At 54.5% G+C, this 15244-nt stretch overlaps 2 protein-coding genes across 5 annotated transcripts in view; both read right to left on the reverse strand.

Annotated features, from left to right (window-relative positions):
- Positions 1-93: 93 nt before the first annotated feature.
- On the reverse strand, positions 94-1782 carry TCAP (titin-cap). Its single transcript, XM_007530947.3, has 2 exons — positions 1138-1782; positions 94-929 (listed from the first exon to the last, which is right to left on the reverse strand). Exons 1-2 carry the CDS (start codon positions 1245-1247, stop codon positions 536-538), a joined length of 504 nt encoding a protein of 167 aa, XP_007531009.1. The 5' UTR covers positions 1248-1782; the 3' UTR covers positions 94-535.
- A 1109-nt stretch (positions 1783-2891) lies between these two features.
- STARD3 (StAR related lipid transfer domain containing 3) overlaps positions 2892-15244 on the reverse strand; it is a 33392-nt gene continuing 21039 nt past the window's right edge. For 3 of the 4 annotated variants that reach the window (XM_016191621.2, XM_007530944.3, XM_016191624.2), the window contains exons 3-15: positions 9287-9364; positions 8853-8930; positions 8687-8740; positions 8206-8323; positions 7913-8011; positions 7634-7686; positions 7189-7281; positions 6485-6547; positions 6276-6371; positions 5954-6033; positions 5757-5861; positions 4094-4187; positions 2892-3662 (exon numbers count right to left, since the gene is read on the reverse strand). In XM_016191621.2, coding sequence (XP_016047107.1) covers positions 3558-3662; positions 4094-4187; positions 5757-5861; positions 5954-6033; positions 6276-6371; positions 6485-6547; positions 7189-7281; positions 7634-7686; positions 7913-8011; positions 8206-8323; positions 8687-8740; positions 8853-8930; positions 9287-9364 — 1116 coding nt within the window. In that variant the 3' untranslated portion in view covers positions 2892-3557. The other variant, XM_060203573.1, reaches the window with a different exon arrangement.

Genomic DNA, 15244 nt, shown 5'->3' on the forward strand with positions numbered 1-15244 from the left:
CTGCAGACCTGTTCTCAGAATCGAGCACGGGGCAGACACTAACGCCCGCCCCCCCCCCCCCCCCGCACCCCAACAAGAAACCAGATTCTGGAATATGACTCAGCATTTATTACAGCGCTAACAGGGTGCTGGGGGCCTTGCCATGCCTCTGCTCTACTCACATCCCCCTTCCACCAATCTTCTTCAAGCCCCCTCCCCTGAAGGATCCCAGGCCCCTGTACACTTTTCCTCATCCTTCTCTGAAGTGGAAGCCCAGGTCAGGCGCTCCTCACACAGGGCCTCCTGCCCTCACCGGCACCTTCCATCTGTTCTCCAGGGGCTGGTGGTGCTCAGCTGTGCTGGCCCCCAGCTTGCCATGTCTACTCCCCTCCCTGTGGGAACTCCGGAGCCCTGAGCACCCTGGGCTCTAGCTCCTGCCTTTCTTAGCCCCCAACTCTGGCAAACTACAAAGCATCCACGGCCAGCAGCTTTGCTCTGTGGTCCTAGCCGGGAAGGGCCCAGCCCAGGGCGGGCACAGGGCAGCCCACAGTCCCTCTCAGCCTCTCTGTGCCTCCTGGGACATAGAGCGGGACAGGGAGCGGCGCAGGGCCCCAGGCTTGCTGACAGCCACCACGGGGGGCAGCTGCTTGGTGATCTCCGCCACATCCTGGCGCTCCACACACTGGCCGCCCAGGGCTGCCTCCAGGGCCAGGATGTCCCGCAGCTGGTCGGGGGTGTCTTCGCGCTCCTCTTTAGTGGTGCCCACCTTGGTGGGGGTGAAGATGGGCAGTGGCAGCACCCGCTGGTAGGGCAGCAGGTACTCCTGGAGCCCTTGGCCAAGGATGCCCATCCGCATCACCAGCCAGGGGGAGCGCTGCACTAGCGTCTGGCACTGGCCCTGCCTGTGGTAGGTCTCCCGCTGCTGGGCATCCTCCTCATGCAGGGAGCAGCTGGGAGAGAGGGAGTGAGAGGCGCTGAGCGCCTGGGAGCTTCCCTCCAGGCCAGGCAGGAGCTGCCCTGGGGCTGCGGGAATTAGGGAACATGAGGGGCTCCCCTTTACCCAATGGGCACTCTGGTTGCAACCCCCCACCCACACTTCAGGGCTGCAGTGCTTTGGCCTCACAGGGCTGGGGGAGGGAGATGCTGGCTAGCACTCACCCCTCCTCAGGCCGCGTGGATAGTGTCAAATCCTTCCACTCGGCCCAGAAGGCCTCTCTGCGCTCCTGGTTTTCCTCCGACACCTGGCAGCTCAGCTCTGAAGTGGCCATGATCGTGCCTCACTCTCTCAGGCTCTGCTGCTTCTGGGTCCTTTAAATAGCCCCCCTCTCCCTCCCCTAAGGGGCTATTTTCAGCCCCTCTGGCGTCAGAGGCTATAAGCAGTGCCAGGACTCACAGATAGGGGACTGGACCCAGGGCTGGGGGTACCTATACTTTGATACTCTAGCGGTCCCCAGGTCAGAGGTCATCTTCTAAGGAGATCCAGGTGCTGGAGTAGGGGCAGAGGTCCTCACAGCGCCATGTCCCTGTGCCTGACACTCCTTAGACACTATCTGTGGCAGGGCACATGCCCAGCCTCGTGCCACCTTGGCACTTACCCACTGCCCCACCCCCGGGAACACAGCAGCTCACTCAGTAAACACAGCCGGCAGAGCAGGAAGCAAGGCCCCTCTGGGCACTCTACCAGGCCTCAGGTCCTGGCCCCGTTGCTCTCCTCTGTCTGGGCTCAAGGGCACCCCACCTCACTCACTGCCGGTGCCCCTCCACAGAAGGGAGGTCTAACTGCATCCTCAGGCACTCACTCTCAGGCCTGACCTCCACCCGAAGCAGGTAACCAGGAAGCTAATTCCACACCTGGGACCCCAAGTGCCAGGATGCTAAGTGTTTTCCTTTCCCACAGCCAGTGGCAGAAGTGGCCTCCCAGGTTGAGCAAGGCAGGGTGGAGAAGTGACCCCCCCCAGCTCTCCCCCAGGGGAGGTGAGACAGGAGACCAGGGCTTCCAATGAGTGGCAGTGGGAAGATCTCACCCCAAATCGGTCATGAACAGGCCGTGTGACACTGGGCCAGCTTCCCCCTACCCGGGTAGCATGTCCCCTACTCCTTGGTTACAGCAGCCTGACAAGAAGAGCTCTGGGGCCTGCCAGCCAATGGTGCCACCCTGTAGGGGACAGCTCACTCCCAGGGAGCAGACAAGGACAGCTGGTAGGTCTGCCTGGCACCAAGGTCAACAGCAAAGGGTACAAGAGGCTGGCATCCGGGGTAGACACAGGGCACCAGAAGGCAGTGACATGAACACAGAGGACTGTGGGGACAGCCAAGCGCCCAGCAGCTGGCAAGACCTGTGGGTGCCCACTCAGGGCAGAAGTGCGCACTTGATTGGTGAGGTGGATCTGTCCTCACAACAGCCCCATGACCTAGTCTCAATTCTACAATGCAGGAAATGGGATTCAGAGAGCTAGACCTACCCATGGTCACACACCACCCACCACCCAGGGTTGAAATAGGACCCTTGCCTCTGCCTGGGCTCCAGACTCTGGCCCTGGTGAGTGTGTGTGTGTGTGGGGGGGGGGGGGGACAAAAGTGGGCCCCAGGATCCTGGGATCAGTCCAGGTCTGCTGCAAGGACTATGGTGCTCTGTCTCCTCCACCCCCACACCCTGGGCTGGAGAACTGTACTGAGCCCTCTTTAAAAGAGGCCTGGTGGGAGAAGGGGGCACATTTATCCAACCAGTCATCTGCCCAGCTGAGCCATTTCAGAAAGATACGGGTTCCAGGAACTGGGTCCCCGCGGGTTTGAGCCTCTAGTCGGCTCAAGGCAGGTTGAGTAGGTGGGTGATGGCTTGGCAGCGCTCACTTTCACCCCAGGGTGTACCTTCTCTTTCCCCAAGAGGCCGGGCAGATGGGACTGTTTATTTATTATTTGAGTTCATGTTTTTAATTGGCTCAAATTACAAAGTTCTCCAAGGAGGTCCTGGGGGAGGCGGAGGGCTGAGAGAGGCAGAGGTTCACTCCCAGCACCCACCAACCCCACATGCTATCCACCCCCCTCAAGTGCATGTGGAGAAAGGGTCCTGACCCTTGAAATTCTACCCAAAAAAGAAAAAGAAAAAAAAAAAAAATATATATATATATGAGGAGAGAGCAGGTGAATGAAAGGGCTCCCACACCTTAACACTGGTGACTTGGCTGCCCAACCTTGGGCCTGCCCAGGGCCCTGTCCTCCTCCACCATGACTGAGGCTCCTACTCCTACCTTGGCCCTGGTGAGGGAAGCTCGGTGGCTCTTCTCCCCTAGGCTGGAGCACAGTGCAAACACCAGTGGGACAGAACCCACCTGCCTCAATGGCAAAGGCCCGGGATCCAGATGTCAGACTCTGGACCCCACAACAGCTTCCAGCTGCCAGCACAGCAAGGCCTGCCTGAGGGTGGCAGCCTGGAGAGCACAGGAGTGCTGCCTCGGGGGGAAGCCGTCTCCCTGATGCTTGAGGCCAGGTCCTCTGTGGGTGGCAACCCGGCTGACTCTCTTCTGGCTCTGGAGGCTATGGTGACGGGACCCTGGCCCGCAGGGTGGCGAAGGGCACGATCAGGCTCGGGCCCCCAGCTCTCCGATGCGCTGCCGCAGGTGAAAGGCAAATTCAAACATGGTGGCTGCAAGGCTCTGGTGGATGAGGTACCGGGGCAAGCGGCCCTGGGGGAAGGTGGGGAGAAGTTCCAGGAGGGCCTCCTATCAGCAGGGGTCCCCCCTCAACAACAGGCACCATCAGGGGGCACTCTGGTTCAGAATGCAGGTGCAGTTCCGGGAATGCAACCTGGGCGGCCTCCTCCCTCACCCCAGGCAGGAAGGACATGCTGTGCCTGGGGTTTGGCTCCAGCCACACAAACAGACCCAGGAAGGGCTGGGTTGGCAGCCAGCCACCCCTCCTTCAGGGCCCTGGAGTTAGAGGGAAAGAAGGGAGGCGCAGGCCCTCCTCCAGCAACTCAGGGTGAGAAGACCATCTGGACTCTGCTCCCAGTTTCAGAGTAAGGAAACAGAGCAGGGGAGGCCCTGGGCAGGCACCAAGTTCATATGGCAGAGACCCCTTCACAACTCTGAGCCAGCCTTGCAGGCCAGCCCTCTACCTTGAGATCTGTATTCAGGATCCAGATGAAGGTGCAGACTCGGGGATTGCTGGCCGACTTGAGCACGATGAAACCCCCTGGACCATTCTCTCCCCTAAGGACAGAGGAGCCATTTGAAGGGGTAAATCCAGAGCCAGACAAGGCTCCCGTGCCCTGGTTCCCACTCTTAGTCCGCCTGGGACATGGGTACAGGAAGTAAGGGAGGGCCAGGGAGGTGGCTCAGCAGCAGAGTGCCTGACTTGCATGTGTGAGGCTCTGGATTCAATCCTCGGTACCCCACGGGAGATAGTGGAGCAGTGCTTTGCTCTCTCCTTGTATCGGTCTCTCTATTGCTCTAAAAATAGAAAACTGTTGGAGGCGGTTCAGTGGCAGTGCACTAGCCAGACAGACACCTTGTGCTCAATATCTAACACTGCGTAAGAGTGAAGGGAAGAGCTGGTCTAGGACCTGCTGCTCTGCTTGAGCAGGTCCCAGAGGCCACATGATACAACCTTCCACCCCATCCAACTCTGTGACACTTGGACACTCTTATAATAGCCTGCCAATATTTACACATCCCCAGAACACCCAAACAGGGAGCTCCTCCTCTGCCCACTGCCACTCTGCCAGGGATTCTATGTCAGCTCTGGCTGTGAAGGGGTGGGCTGGACTTCTCACTCCTGCCCAGCTTCAGGAGCACTGCAGTACCAGTGGGATCCAGAAGGGGGAACCCTCACAGGAGGCAGCCCTGGGCTGTTATGTTCACATGGCTTGGCCATTTACTTTGCCCATGCCTCTTCTCCTAAGTGAGCCCTCCTAAACCCACTTCCAGGATGAGGAAGTTGGCACTCAGAGAGGAAATGGTCTGTGGTGATGCCAAGCTCAGAGCCCCGGCCTCATATTCTTTTTGTTCTTTTGTTTGTTTTCTGCCCCCAGGGTTATTGCTGGGACTCAGTGCCTGCACTACGAATCCACTGCTCCAGGAGGTCATTTTTTCCCCATTTTGTTGCCACTGCTGTTGTTGGACAGGACAGAGAGAAATTGACAGAGGAGGGGAGGACAGAGAGGGGGAGAGAGAGAGACACCTGCAGACCTGTTTCACTACCCGTGACTCGATTCCCCTGCAGGTGGGGAGCCAGGGGCTCAAACCGGGATCTTTATGCCCGTCCTTGCACATGTGCTCAACCTGCTGCGCTACCGCCTGCACCCTGCCCCCAGCCTCATATTCAATAGTGGTCTCTACAGAATCCTATGGAAGAGGAGAGCGTGGGGCAACTGGGAAGAAGTCACTCGCAGTACTAGAGCCTGTGATGGCGACAGGAGAAGATCCTGACTCTCTTTCCTCTGAGGGACTTCTGTGAGAAAGGAGAAGCAGGAGGACAGAAGAGCAGAGTCAAAAGGATCAGCATCTCCCCAGGCCTCCCAGCCTCCCTCCCAAGACTGGTCTGTCCCAGAAGCAGCCCTGAGGTCTGGTGGCATGGTACCAACCATTCTTCCTCCACCTCCAACAGACAGAGCAGATCAGTAGGATTAGGGCCTGGGAGGGAGGAAAGCCCAGCAGGACAGGGACACGATGCAGCCTTCCCAAGAGGAAAGGCCTGGCTGTACACACTGTACCCTGTGCAGGCCTCACTGTGGGCAGGGGAGGGGGCCACAGGGGTGGCCCTGGGCTGTGCATGCCCACCTGACGTATTTGTGTGTCGGGGGCTTGGCACAGTGGGTGGTGGCGATGCCCGATGACAGATATCGGTCCCTGCGCCGCTCGATGCGTCGGACATTCACGAAGTCCCTTGGGGGGGGAGGGTAATGGAGATCAGGGGCATCGAGCCCCAAACATAAGGGAGAGGGGCCCCCTGGGAAGAGGGGGCTGGTGGTACTTACCTGGGGGAGACCACACCGCCAGCAGCCCCTGCAGACACATCGTAGGAGACGAGGGTGTTGTCTTCTACCCGCTGCAGGATCTGTGGCCATCAGGACAGATGTGAGGAAAGGCCCTGGGGCTGCACCCCAGCACGTCTGGAAAACCCCTGGCCAGTATCCTCTCTGCCCAGTTCCCTAAGAGCTGTTCCCATCACAGGCCCTGGTCTGGGTGCTGAGAACTTCTCCCTTCCATCTTTGTGGCTCCCTGCAGAAGCCACCATGGCCATCAGCCCCACTGTGCAGAGCAGTTCAATGACGGCAACCTGCCGCCAGCTCTGCTCACCTGGCAGGCAGTCACTGTCTTGTTCCAGAGCACCATCCTCTCGGGCTGCAAGATCACCTCCTGGTAGACCAGCTCTGCGGTGCACGGCAGGAAGGTCTGGGGCAGGGCAGGCACAGAGCTGGGGAGTGGCTGATATGCTTGGAGAACACCAGCCCTGCCCTCTCCGTGGGGAGAAGCCAGGCTCCAGGACACTGTCCTCTCTCACTCACCTTCATGATGAAGGTCTTTCCATGAAAAGGAACCTCAATGGTGTACACAGTGTCCCCATATTCCTGTGGCAGGGCAGAAGGGTGGCAGGGAGGTAGGTAGGAGGCAAGGAGAGGGCATGGAGTGGGATGGCAGGAATGGGTGACAAGCAGGGCAGCTTTTTGATGGTTCAGAGTAGAAAATGTTAGGAGCCTGGGGATATTTGAGCAGCCATGAAGAGACAGTGCTTCTGACAAATGTGCAACAATGAAGAGAGAAAGGCTCTGAGTATTAAGTTTAAAGACAGATGCACAGCTGTGGTCACAACCACAGAAAGTGTGTTTCTAGGCTGACGAGGGCTGCCAGAGGCACAGGCCAGAGGAAGGGCCATGCAAGCTTCCCTCCGTTTCCCAAGCTTGCTGCAACCTTTTCAGATAATGTTGTTTTGATCATGAAACCAAACACCGGACACAGGGCAGAAGCCTGGCGTCTATTCAAAGCTTGGAGCCAGGGAGCTGAGCAGCAGGGAGGTGAGCCCTGGGGGGAGGCAGCCACAGAAGTATCTAATCCAGCCTGGCCTCTTGCCAAGTGGGTGACCCTAGGCCCCAGCCCCCCTCCTGGGGCAGAAATATGGTTGCTACCCATGGGCCTCTCGGGCCTTGGAAAGGGGGAGTGAAAAACTCCCAACATGCATGGGTGGGTTAAGTGGGCTAACTGTTTTTCTTACATTATTCTTCTCAAACTTCCAGTTCTCCTCCTGGGCGAGGATCTGGTCCACCACTGCCATGGCCTCTTTCCCCTGGCGGATGTATTCCCGCTCCTGGCCAGAGAGGGCAGGCAGGAAGGGGTCAACCTGGGGCCTCCACCACAACCTGGGGCTTCTACCATGGCCTGTTTTTTCTCTAGATGCTCCACACCCCTCTCATAAAAGGCTGACTGGGCCAGTTGAGGGCTAGTCTCCCAGACCCTGCGGGACTCTAGCAGCCCAAGCTGGGACAGGTGCCCCCGCCCCTGGCATGAGGCAGACCAGGGGTCTGATGGACACCCAGATGGGCACTTTGGCTACTTGAGGATCACCTTCTTGTAGGAGCCCCTGTCCAGCCTGGCTAAGCCCAGCATAGCCCTTCCTCTGGAGGCCCACCCCAACAGGGTGGCAGTGGGCTGCCAAGTACCTGGGCAGAGATGCTCTTCTTCCCAACTTCTTCATCTGACTCATTATCAGACCCTGCGGAAAACACGCACAGATGACAATGGGAAGGGGTGGGGAGGGTGGGGAGGCAGTGGGGTTCGGGTACGGGAGTACAAGGATGTGGGGGAGAAAAGTGTGTGTGGGAGAAGACTGCTGGCTTTCCCCAGGGAGATGACAGAAGGAATAGAAAGAACAGGCTCAGCCCACCCTGCTCCTCTGAAAGTCCCTCCCTGAAGAGAGCTCCCCCCATACCAGCCCTTACCGGCAAAGGACTCCGGAGGTGAATAGAACTGGCCTTCAGACAGAGCACCGGAGAAGAGGAGGGGTCCTCGGGCAACAGCAGCCTGGGCAGCAAGATACCCTGGGGGGGCAGACACAGCAGCCATTGTCTCCGAGACCAAGGACAGGCTCTTAGTACTCCCACCCAGGCCATCTGTAAGCTCTCAGAGGCTGTTCAGAGTTGGCAAGACAGCTCAGAACTTGCTCTCAAGCCTAAACCTCTCCTCCCATGGGGCCAGACTGACCTTAACAGCACCCCTGCCCCCCAGCACTCACATCGCTCCTCCTCAGCCTCCTGGGGTAGGACTTTGAAGTCAAGGAACCAGGTCTCCAACCAGGCGAGGACAAAGGAGACGATGGGAAGCAAGTAGCCAAAGGCCCCTTTGCTGAGCAGCTGTGGAGGGAGGGGGCTGAGCTCCATGGTGGGGGTCACAAACCCAGAACCTCCTCCTTGGACACCTAGCAAAAAAGCCCACTCCCAGTGCCAGCTGCTTGGGGTGCTCTGAAGCACATGCCTCTGGGATGGATTAATGGGTTCTGCAGCAGGGTAAACCAAGGTTAGGCTGGAGGAAGGTGCAGCTTCTATTCTTAGGGTTGCAGGGAGGTAAGAGGGAGAAGTCAGTCAAGATTGGTGAAGGTGACTCTCGGAAATACTGAAGGAGAGCATTCTCCCTCACCCCAATGCTGACAAAAGGGACAGATACCCCAAAGCAAGAGTTGTCCCCTTAGAAGAAGCCCATCCCTCAGACCCACTGACCTCCGAGAGGATGACCTTGACAATGAGGAATGCACTGGACACCAGCGTGGTGACCTGCCCGGGAGAAGGAAGGAGGCAGAGGGAGGGAGAACAGAGGTTGGGGAGCGAGTCCTTCTCCAGGCCAGCCCCAGCAGGCCCACCAGCTGCCAGGAAAGCGCCCTCTTACCGCAATCACCCACCAGTGCCGAAGCCTCAGCACGGCATAGCCCAGGAGCAGTCCCGAGAAGCGGAAGAAGGCCAGGACCTGGGGGGGGGGGGGGCAACAGGCACGCTGGGGTCCCTAGCCCTTGCCCCTGCCCCTGCCGAAGGATGACCACCACCTTCACCCCTGGATTCACTTCACACCCCTGCACCTAACATGGGAGACAATGGCTAAGTCAGCATTGCTTTGGGGACAATCTGGATATGACCTTCTTGGCCAGGAGTCTTCTTCTCTCCCTTCCCATCTGGGGTTCTAACTCCCCCAACCATCTTCCCGCCCGCCCGCCCCCCCCCCAATAGAAGCCTATTCTCTCCAGTCAGAGTCAGATGTATATTGCAGAAAGAAAACAGTCCAGCCAGAGAGTCATTCCTCGGTTCCCTCTCTGTTCCCAGACTCACAAAGATGTCAAAGAAGGAGGATTTAAAGTTGTAGTGGACGATCTCCTGCTCCAGGTTCTTCCGGATGCCTGTGTTGGTCTGAAAAAGAGCACAGGAACAGCTCTTGGGCAGAACTGGGAGGAGGGGGCAGAGTGTGGAACCAGGAAGAGAGGCTGGCAGTGTTAAATCCACCACCCAAAGAAGCCCCCAAAGCAACAAGGGAACCTATCCTGAGGCCCGAGACTCCAGGCACTAGAGCAGAGAGGTGGTAGAGTAGACAGAACTCACCTGACTTGCAAGCATGAGGTCCCATGTTCAATTCCTAGCATTTCATGTTCCAAAGTAATGCTCTGGCTCTCTCTCTTCCTCTAACTATCTCATTAATAAGTTTTTTTGTTTTTTTTGTTTTTTTTTCTTTTAAGGATCCTAGACAGGCAGGGCAGGGCTCCAGTATAGACTTGTGGTTCATGGGCACAGTGCCTGGGAAGGGGCAGACCTGAAGGGCCTCAGGCTGTGCAGATAGGCAGGGTTCTGGGAGCCAGCCTCACACCAACTGCTTCGGAGCTCCATCTTCCAGCCAACCATCCATCTAGGGTGATGGGGGCTGGGGGTGGGCAGGAGAGTCAGACAGGGCCCCAGGTGGCAAATCAATTGATTAGGTTTGGGCTTAATGGGTGAAATCCATCACACTGCTGGAGCGGGTGGTGTGGATAGTGAGCAGACATGTCTCCTGTTTTTGTTCCAGTCCCCCTGCTCCCCAATTGCCAATGTTTTTACCAGCAACCTAAAGACCCTGGCTTGGACACCAGTGTCCAGGGGCCTGGGGAGTAGGAGGGTGATCTGGACAGCCCTTGAAAGCCTGATTCCTCAGGAGGAATGGGATAGCAGGCCCAGGCTTCTGCAGGTGGGGTGGCAGGGCCATTGAAGAAGGGAGGGTACAAGGAACCCTTGGAAGCAGACCCTTCATAACTATCTCAACCAGGGCCGCATCAATCTCTAGGAGATGATCCAGTATGTATGTGTGTGTGTGTGGGGGGGCTTGCTAAAGATAAAAATGGTCAGATCACTCACTGAGTGTGAGTCTCAGGGTCAGCTAAACATCTGGATTTTTTTTTTTTAAGGTTCCCAAGTGATTCTGAAGGTCATGCGTGTGCGTAATCAGGTGCACCACTGCCTGGCCTCCAGAAGCCGCCTCGCTAACATTTGCACACACCTGTACCTCAACTTCAGAACCACCTTGGGCCCCATGAGTCCTCCTTGACCCCACTACCTGAGGACTCCCCCTACCCCACTCCACCTCACCCCAGCCTCTTTCTATGCCACAGAATGATTTTGTTTGAGCTCCAGAGCCTTGCCCACCCCTGCCAGCCGCCAGCTCTGGGATCTGTGTCCTTCACCCCTCTCTCTCTCCAGAGAACCATCCTTCCACCTAGGTTCCCAGCAATGCAGGCAGCACCAGCCCAGCCCAGCCCCTGCTTTGCCCTAATCCCTGCTGGGGCCTTTGTTTTCATTGACAATGCACAGTCTGTCAGAGCACTGAAAAGGCATAACCTCCAAAATATAAACACAGCACTACAAAAATGAATGTTAACAGAAGTTTAAGTATCTAGCAAGTGAAAACATATTAACTCTACTAACTGTTAAATCCAGCTTAAATAAAAAAAAAAAACATTTATTTATTCTGGATAGAAACAGAAAAAAATTAAAAAGGGAGGCAAGATAGAGAAGGAGACATACACCCACAGCACAGCTTCCCCAGTTGAGAAGCTTCCCTTCTGCAAGTGGGGACCAGGGGCTTGAACCTAAGTCCTTGCAAACTGTGATGGGTGGATTCAACCAGGTGCAACACCACCCTGCCCCTGATTCCAGCTTTCTAAAACTGTGCATTACATCTGAAAACAATGTGAAAGTTAGCTCGGTTTGCCTTTTTATGTGTGTTTGTTTTTTAAACCCTGCAAGAATCCCCATGTATGCTAAGCTACTATAATACAGTAAGAAGTGTAGAGAATTATTATTATTATTATTTTGCCTCCAGGGTTATTGGTGGGGCTTGGTGCCTGCACTATAAATCCACTGCTCCTGGAGGCTATTTTTTCCCTTTTATTGCCCTTGTTTATTGTTATTGTTGTCGTTGTTGGATACAACAGAGTGAAATCAAGAGAGGACGGGAAGACAGAAAGGGGGAGAGAAAGATAGACACCTGCACCTGCTTCACCATCTGTGAAGTGACCCCCCTGCAAGTGGGGAGCTGGGGGCTTGAACCAGGATCCTTACACCAGTCCTTGTGCTTTGCGCCAAGTGCACTTAACCCGCTGTGCTACCACCAGCCCCCACAGTCAGATAAATTTAGAAGCAAAATTATCAAAAACTTTCCTGGCAAGAAAATATGTATTGAGTGGTGGCCTGGGAGGTGGCACAATGGATAAAGCATTGGACTTTCAAGCATGAGATCGTGAGTTTGGTCCTTGGCACTGCATATGCCAGAGTGATGCTGTGGTACTTACTCATTAATTAAGCAAACAAATCTTTAAAACACATGTACATATTGAATGAAGGATGTAGGTAACTTTTAGTGTTGGCTTTGATGTTGCATGGGACCTTAAGAAAGAAGACAGCCAGCATAGGAGGCAGTTGGCAACATGCATGAGGTCCTGGGTTCAGTCTCCAGCACCAGAATTACAAAGAAAGGAAGGAAGGTCGTCTAAAATCAGAGAGGTCTTCAAAAGACCCTTAATCCTTGCTGCGCCTCAAGCTACTCCATCAAGAAGATGGACCTTAAGTCCCCCGGTTTCTGTGGCTCCATCTCACTGAAGGTGTCGATTCAGCTCCAGTGCATAAGACAGTCGCCCTCAGAACCCTGCCTAACCCCCTACCTCAACATACCCAGAGTTGAATGTATCCTCTTTGCCCTAGACCAGTTACCTCTCCAAACTCCTCATTTCTTCTTCTTTTTTCTTGTTGCCTGGGCTTCATTGTTCCAGGCTGACTTTTTCAAGAGAGAGAGAGAGAGAGAGACGGAAAGAGGGAGGGAAAAACACCACAGCACTAGAACTTCCTCCAGTTTGGTGGGGTCAGGCCTAAACCTCAACCGCGTGCATGAGAAAGCAGGTGTACTACCTGGGGAAATCATCTCCTGTGCTTTCTTTTTCTCTCTTTTCTTGCCTCCAGGGTTATCGCTGGGGCTCAGTGCCAGCACTACAAATCCACTGCTCCTGGCAGTCATATTTTCTATTTGTTTGGATGGGACAGAGAGAAACTGAAACAGGAGGGGGAGGTAGAAAGGGAGAGAGAAAGAAAAATACCTGCAGACCTGCTTCACAACTCATGAAATGTCCTCCATACAGGTAGGGAGCCAGGGGCTAACCTAGATTCTTTCTTTCTTTATTTTGTTAATTTGTTTAAAAAATATTTTATGGGAGTTGGGCAGTAGCACAGCGGGTTAAGCGCACGTGGCGCAAAGCACAAGGACCGGCGTAAGGATCCGGTTCGAGCCCCCGGCTCCCCACCTGCAGGGGTGTCGCTTCACAGGCGGTGAAGCAGGTCTGCAGGTGTCTATCTTTCTCTTCCCCTCTCTGTGTTCCCCTCCTCTCTCCATTTCTCTATGTCCTATCCAACAATGATGACATCAGTAAGAACAATAATAACTACAACAACAATAAAAAGACAACAAGGGCAACAAAAGGGAAAATAAATAAATAAAACAAAATAAATTGTTAAAAAAGATTTTATTTTATTTTTGAGAGAGATGCAGAGAAAGAGAGAGAGAGAGAAAAAAAAAAAAAAAAACACCAGAGCACTGCCCAGCTCTGGCTTATGGTGGCGCGGGGGATTGAACCTGGGATTTCAGAGCCTCAGGCATGAGAGTCTCTTTTCATAACCATTATGCTTTCTACCTCCACCCTCTTTTATTATTTTTAAAATTTTATTTTTTTGAGAGAGATGCAGAGAGAGAGACACACACAGAGAAACACCAGAGCACTGCTCAGCTCTGGTTTATGGTGGTGTGGGGGACTGAACCTGGGATTTAGGAGCCTCAGGCATGAGAGTCTGTTTGCATAACCAGTATGCTGTCTCCCCGGCCCCTAACCTAAATTCTTGAGCGGGTCCTTGCACTTAGTACTATGTGCACTTAACCAGGTGCACAACCACCAGGCTTCCCGGGTGAGTAGCTTTTTGACCCCCCCCTTTTTTTTTTAAAGAATTTATTTATTCATGAGAAATGATAGGAGAGAGAGAACCAGACATCACTCTGGTATATTTGCTGCTGGGGACTGAACCCAAGACCCCATGCTTGAGAGTCCAAAGCCTTATCCACTGCGCCACCTCCCGGACCACCTTTTTTTTTTAAATATTTATTTATTCTCTTTTGTTGCCCTTGTTGTTTTATTGTTGTAGTTATTATTGTTGTTGTTACCGATGTCATTGTTGTTGGATAGGACAGAGAGAAATGGAGAGGAGGGGAAGACAGAGAGGGGGAGAGAAAGATATTCTCTTTTGTTGCCCTTGTCTTATTGTTGCAGTTATTTTGTCGTTTCTTTTTTTCCTCCAGGGTTATTGCTGGGCTCGGTGCCTGCACCATGAATCCACCGCTCCTGGAGGCCATTTTTCCCCCTTTTTGTTGCCCTTGTTGTTGTAGCCTCGTTGTGGTTATTCTTCTTCTTCTAGCGTTTGCCCTTCTTCCGTAGCCAGTCAACAGCGTCAGGTTGAGCCTGATGTAAAGTTTCGAGACCTCCTTTGAATCTGGAGAGGTGGCAGTCGTTGACTATGTGGGTCATAGTCTGTCTGGAGCCGCAGGGGCAGTTCGGGTCGTCTCTGGCTCCCCAGCGATGGAACATAGCGGCGCACCGGCCATGGCCTGTTCCATAGCGATTGAGGAGGGCCCAATCATAACGTGCTAGATCAAAGCCGGGTTGACGCTTGCAGGGGTCTGTGATGAGGTGTTTGTTCTTTACCTCAGCTGACTGCCAACTCTGTTTCCAAGAGACTGGAACAGAGAAGTTCAGTGTAGGCGTAGGAGACCAGATTGGATGACGAGACGTCAAGCGTTGAACAGGGTGGGCGAAGATATCCGCGTATATTGGCAGGTCCGATCAAGCGTAGACGTGGGAAATGAACTTAGATGATGCCACATCCCGACAAATATCTGGCGGGACGATGTTGCTAAGAACTGGCAGCCATGGAACCGGGGTGGAATGGATGGTTCCAGAAATTATCCTCATGGAGGAATATAATTTGGAATCGACCAAGCAGACATGGGGGCTACGGAACCATACTGGGGCACAGTATTCTGCAGTGGAATAGCATAATGCCAGAGATAATGATCATAGTGTGGAAGCGCTCGCGCCCCATGAGGAGCTGGCCAGTCTTGCAATGATGGTTATTATTATTGCCATTGTTGATGTTGTTCGTTGTTGGATAGGACAGAGAGAAATGGAGAGAGGAGGGGAAGACAGAGAGGGAGAGAGAAAGATAGACACCTGCAGACCTGCTTCACCACCTGTGAAGCCACTCCCCTGCAGGTGGGGAGCCGGGGGCTCGAACCAGGATCCTTACACCAGTCCCTGCGCTTTGCGCCACATGCGCTTAACCCACTGCGCTACCGCCCGACCCCCTATTGTCGTTGTTTGATAGGACAACGATAGGAAGGGAAGACAGAGGGGGAGAGAAAGATAGACACCTACAGACCTGCTTCACCACCTGTGAAGCGACTCCCCTGCAGGTGGGGAGCTGGGGGCTCACACCAGGATCCTTACGCCAGTCCTTGCACTTTGCGCCACGTGCGTTTAACCCGCTGTGCTACTGCCCGATCCCTGACCCATTTTTTAAATAAGATGTTTGTTTATTTGTTTGTTTTTTACCAGAGCACTGCTCAGCTCTGGCTTATGGTGGTACAGGGAATTGAACCTGGGACTTCAGAGCCACAGGCATGAGAAGAGTCTCTTTGCATAACCATTGTGCTATCTATTCCTGCCCTTGACG

The sequence above is a fragment of the Erinaceus europaeus genome, chromosome 12, assembly GCF_950295315.1.
Source record: "Erinaceus europaeus chromosome 12, mEriEur2.1, whole genome shotgun sequence".
Taxonomy (NCBI): domain Eukaryota; kingdom Metazoa; phylum Chordata; class Mammalia; order Eulipotyphla; family Erinaceidae; genus Erinaceus; species Erinaceus europaeus.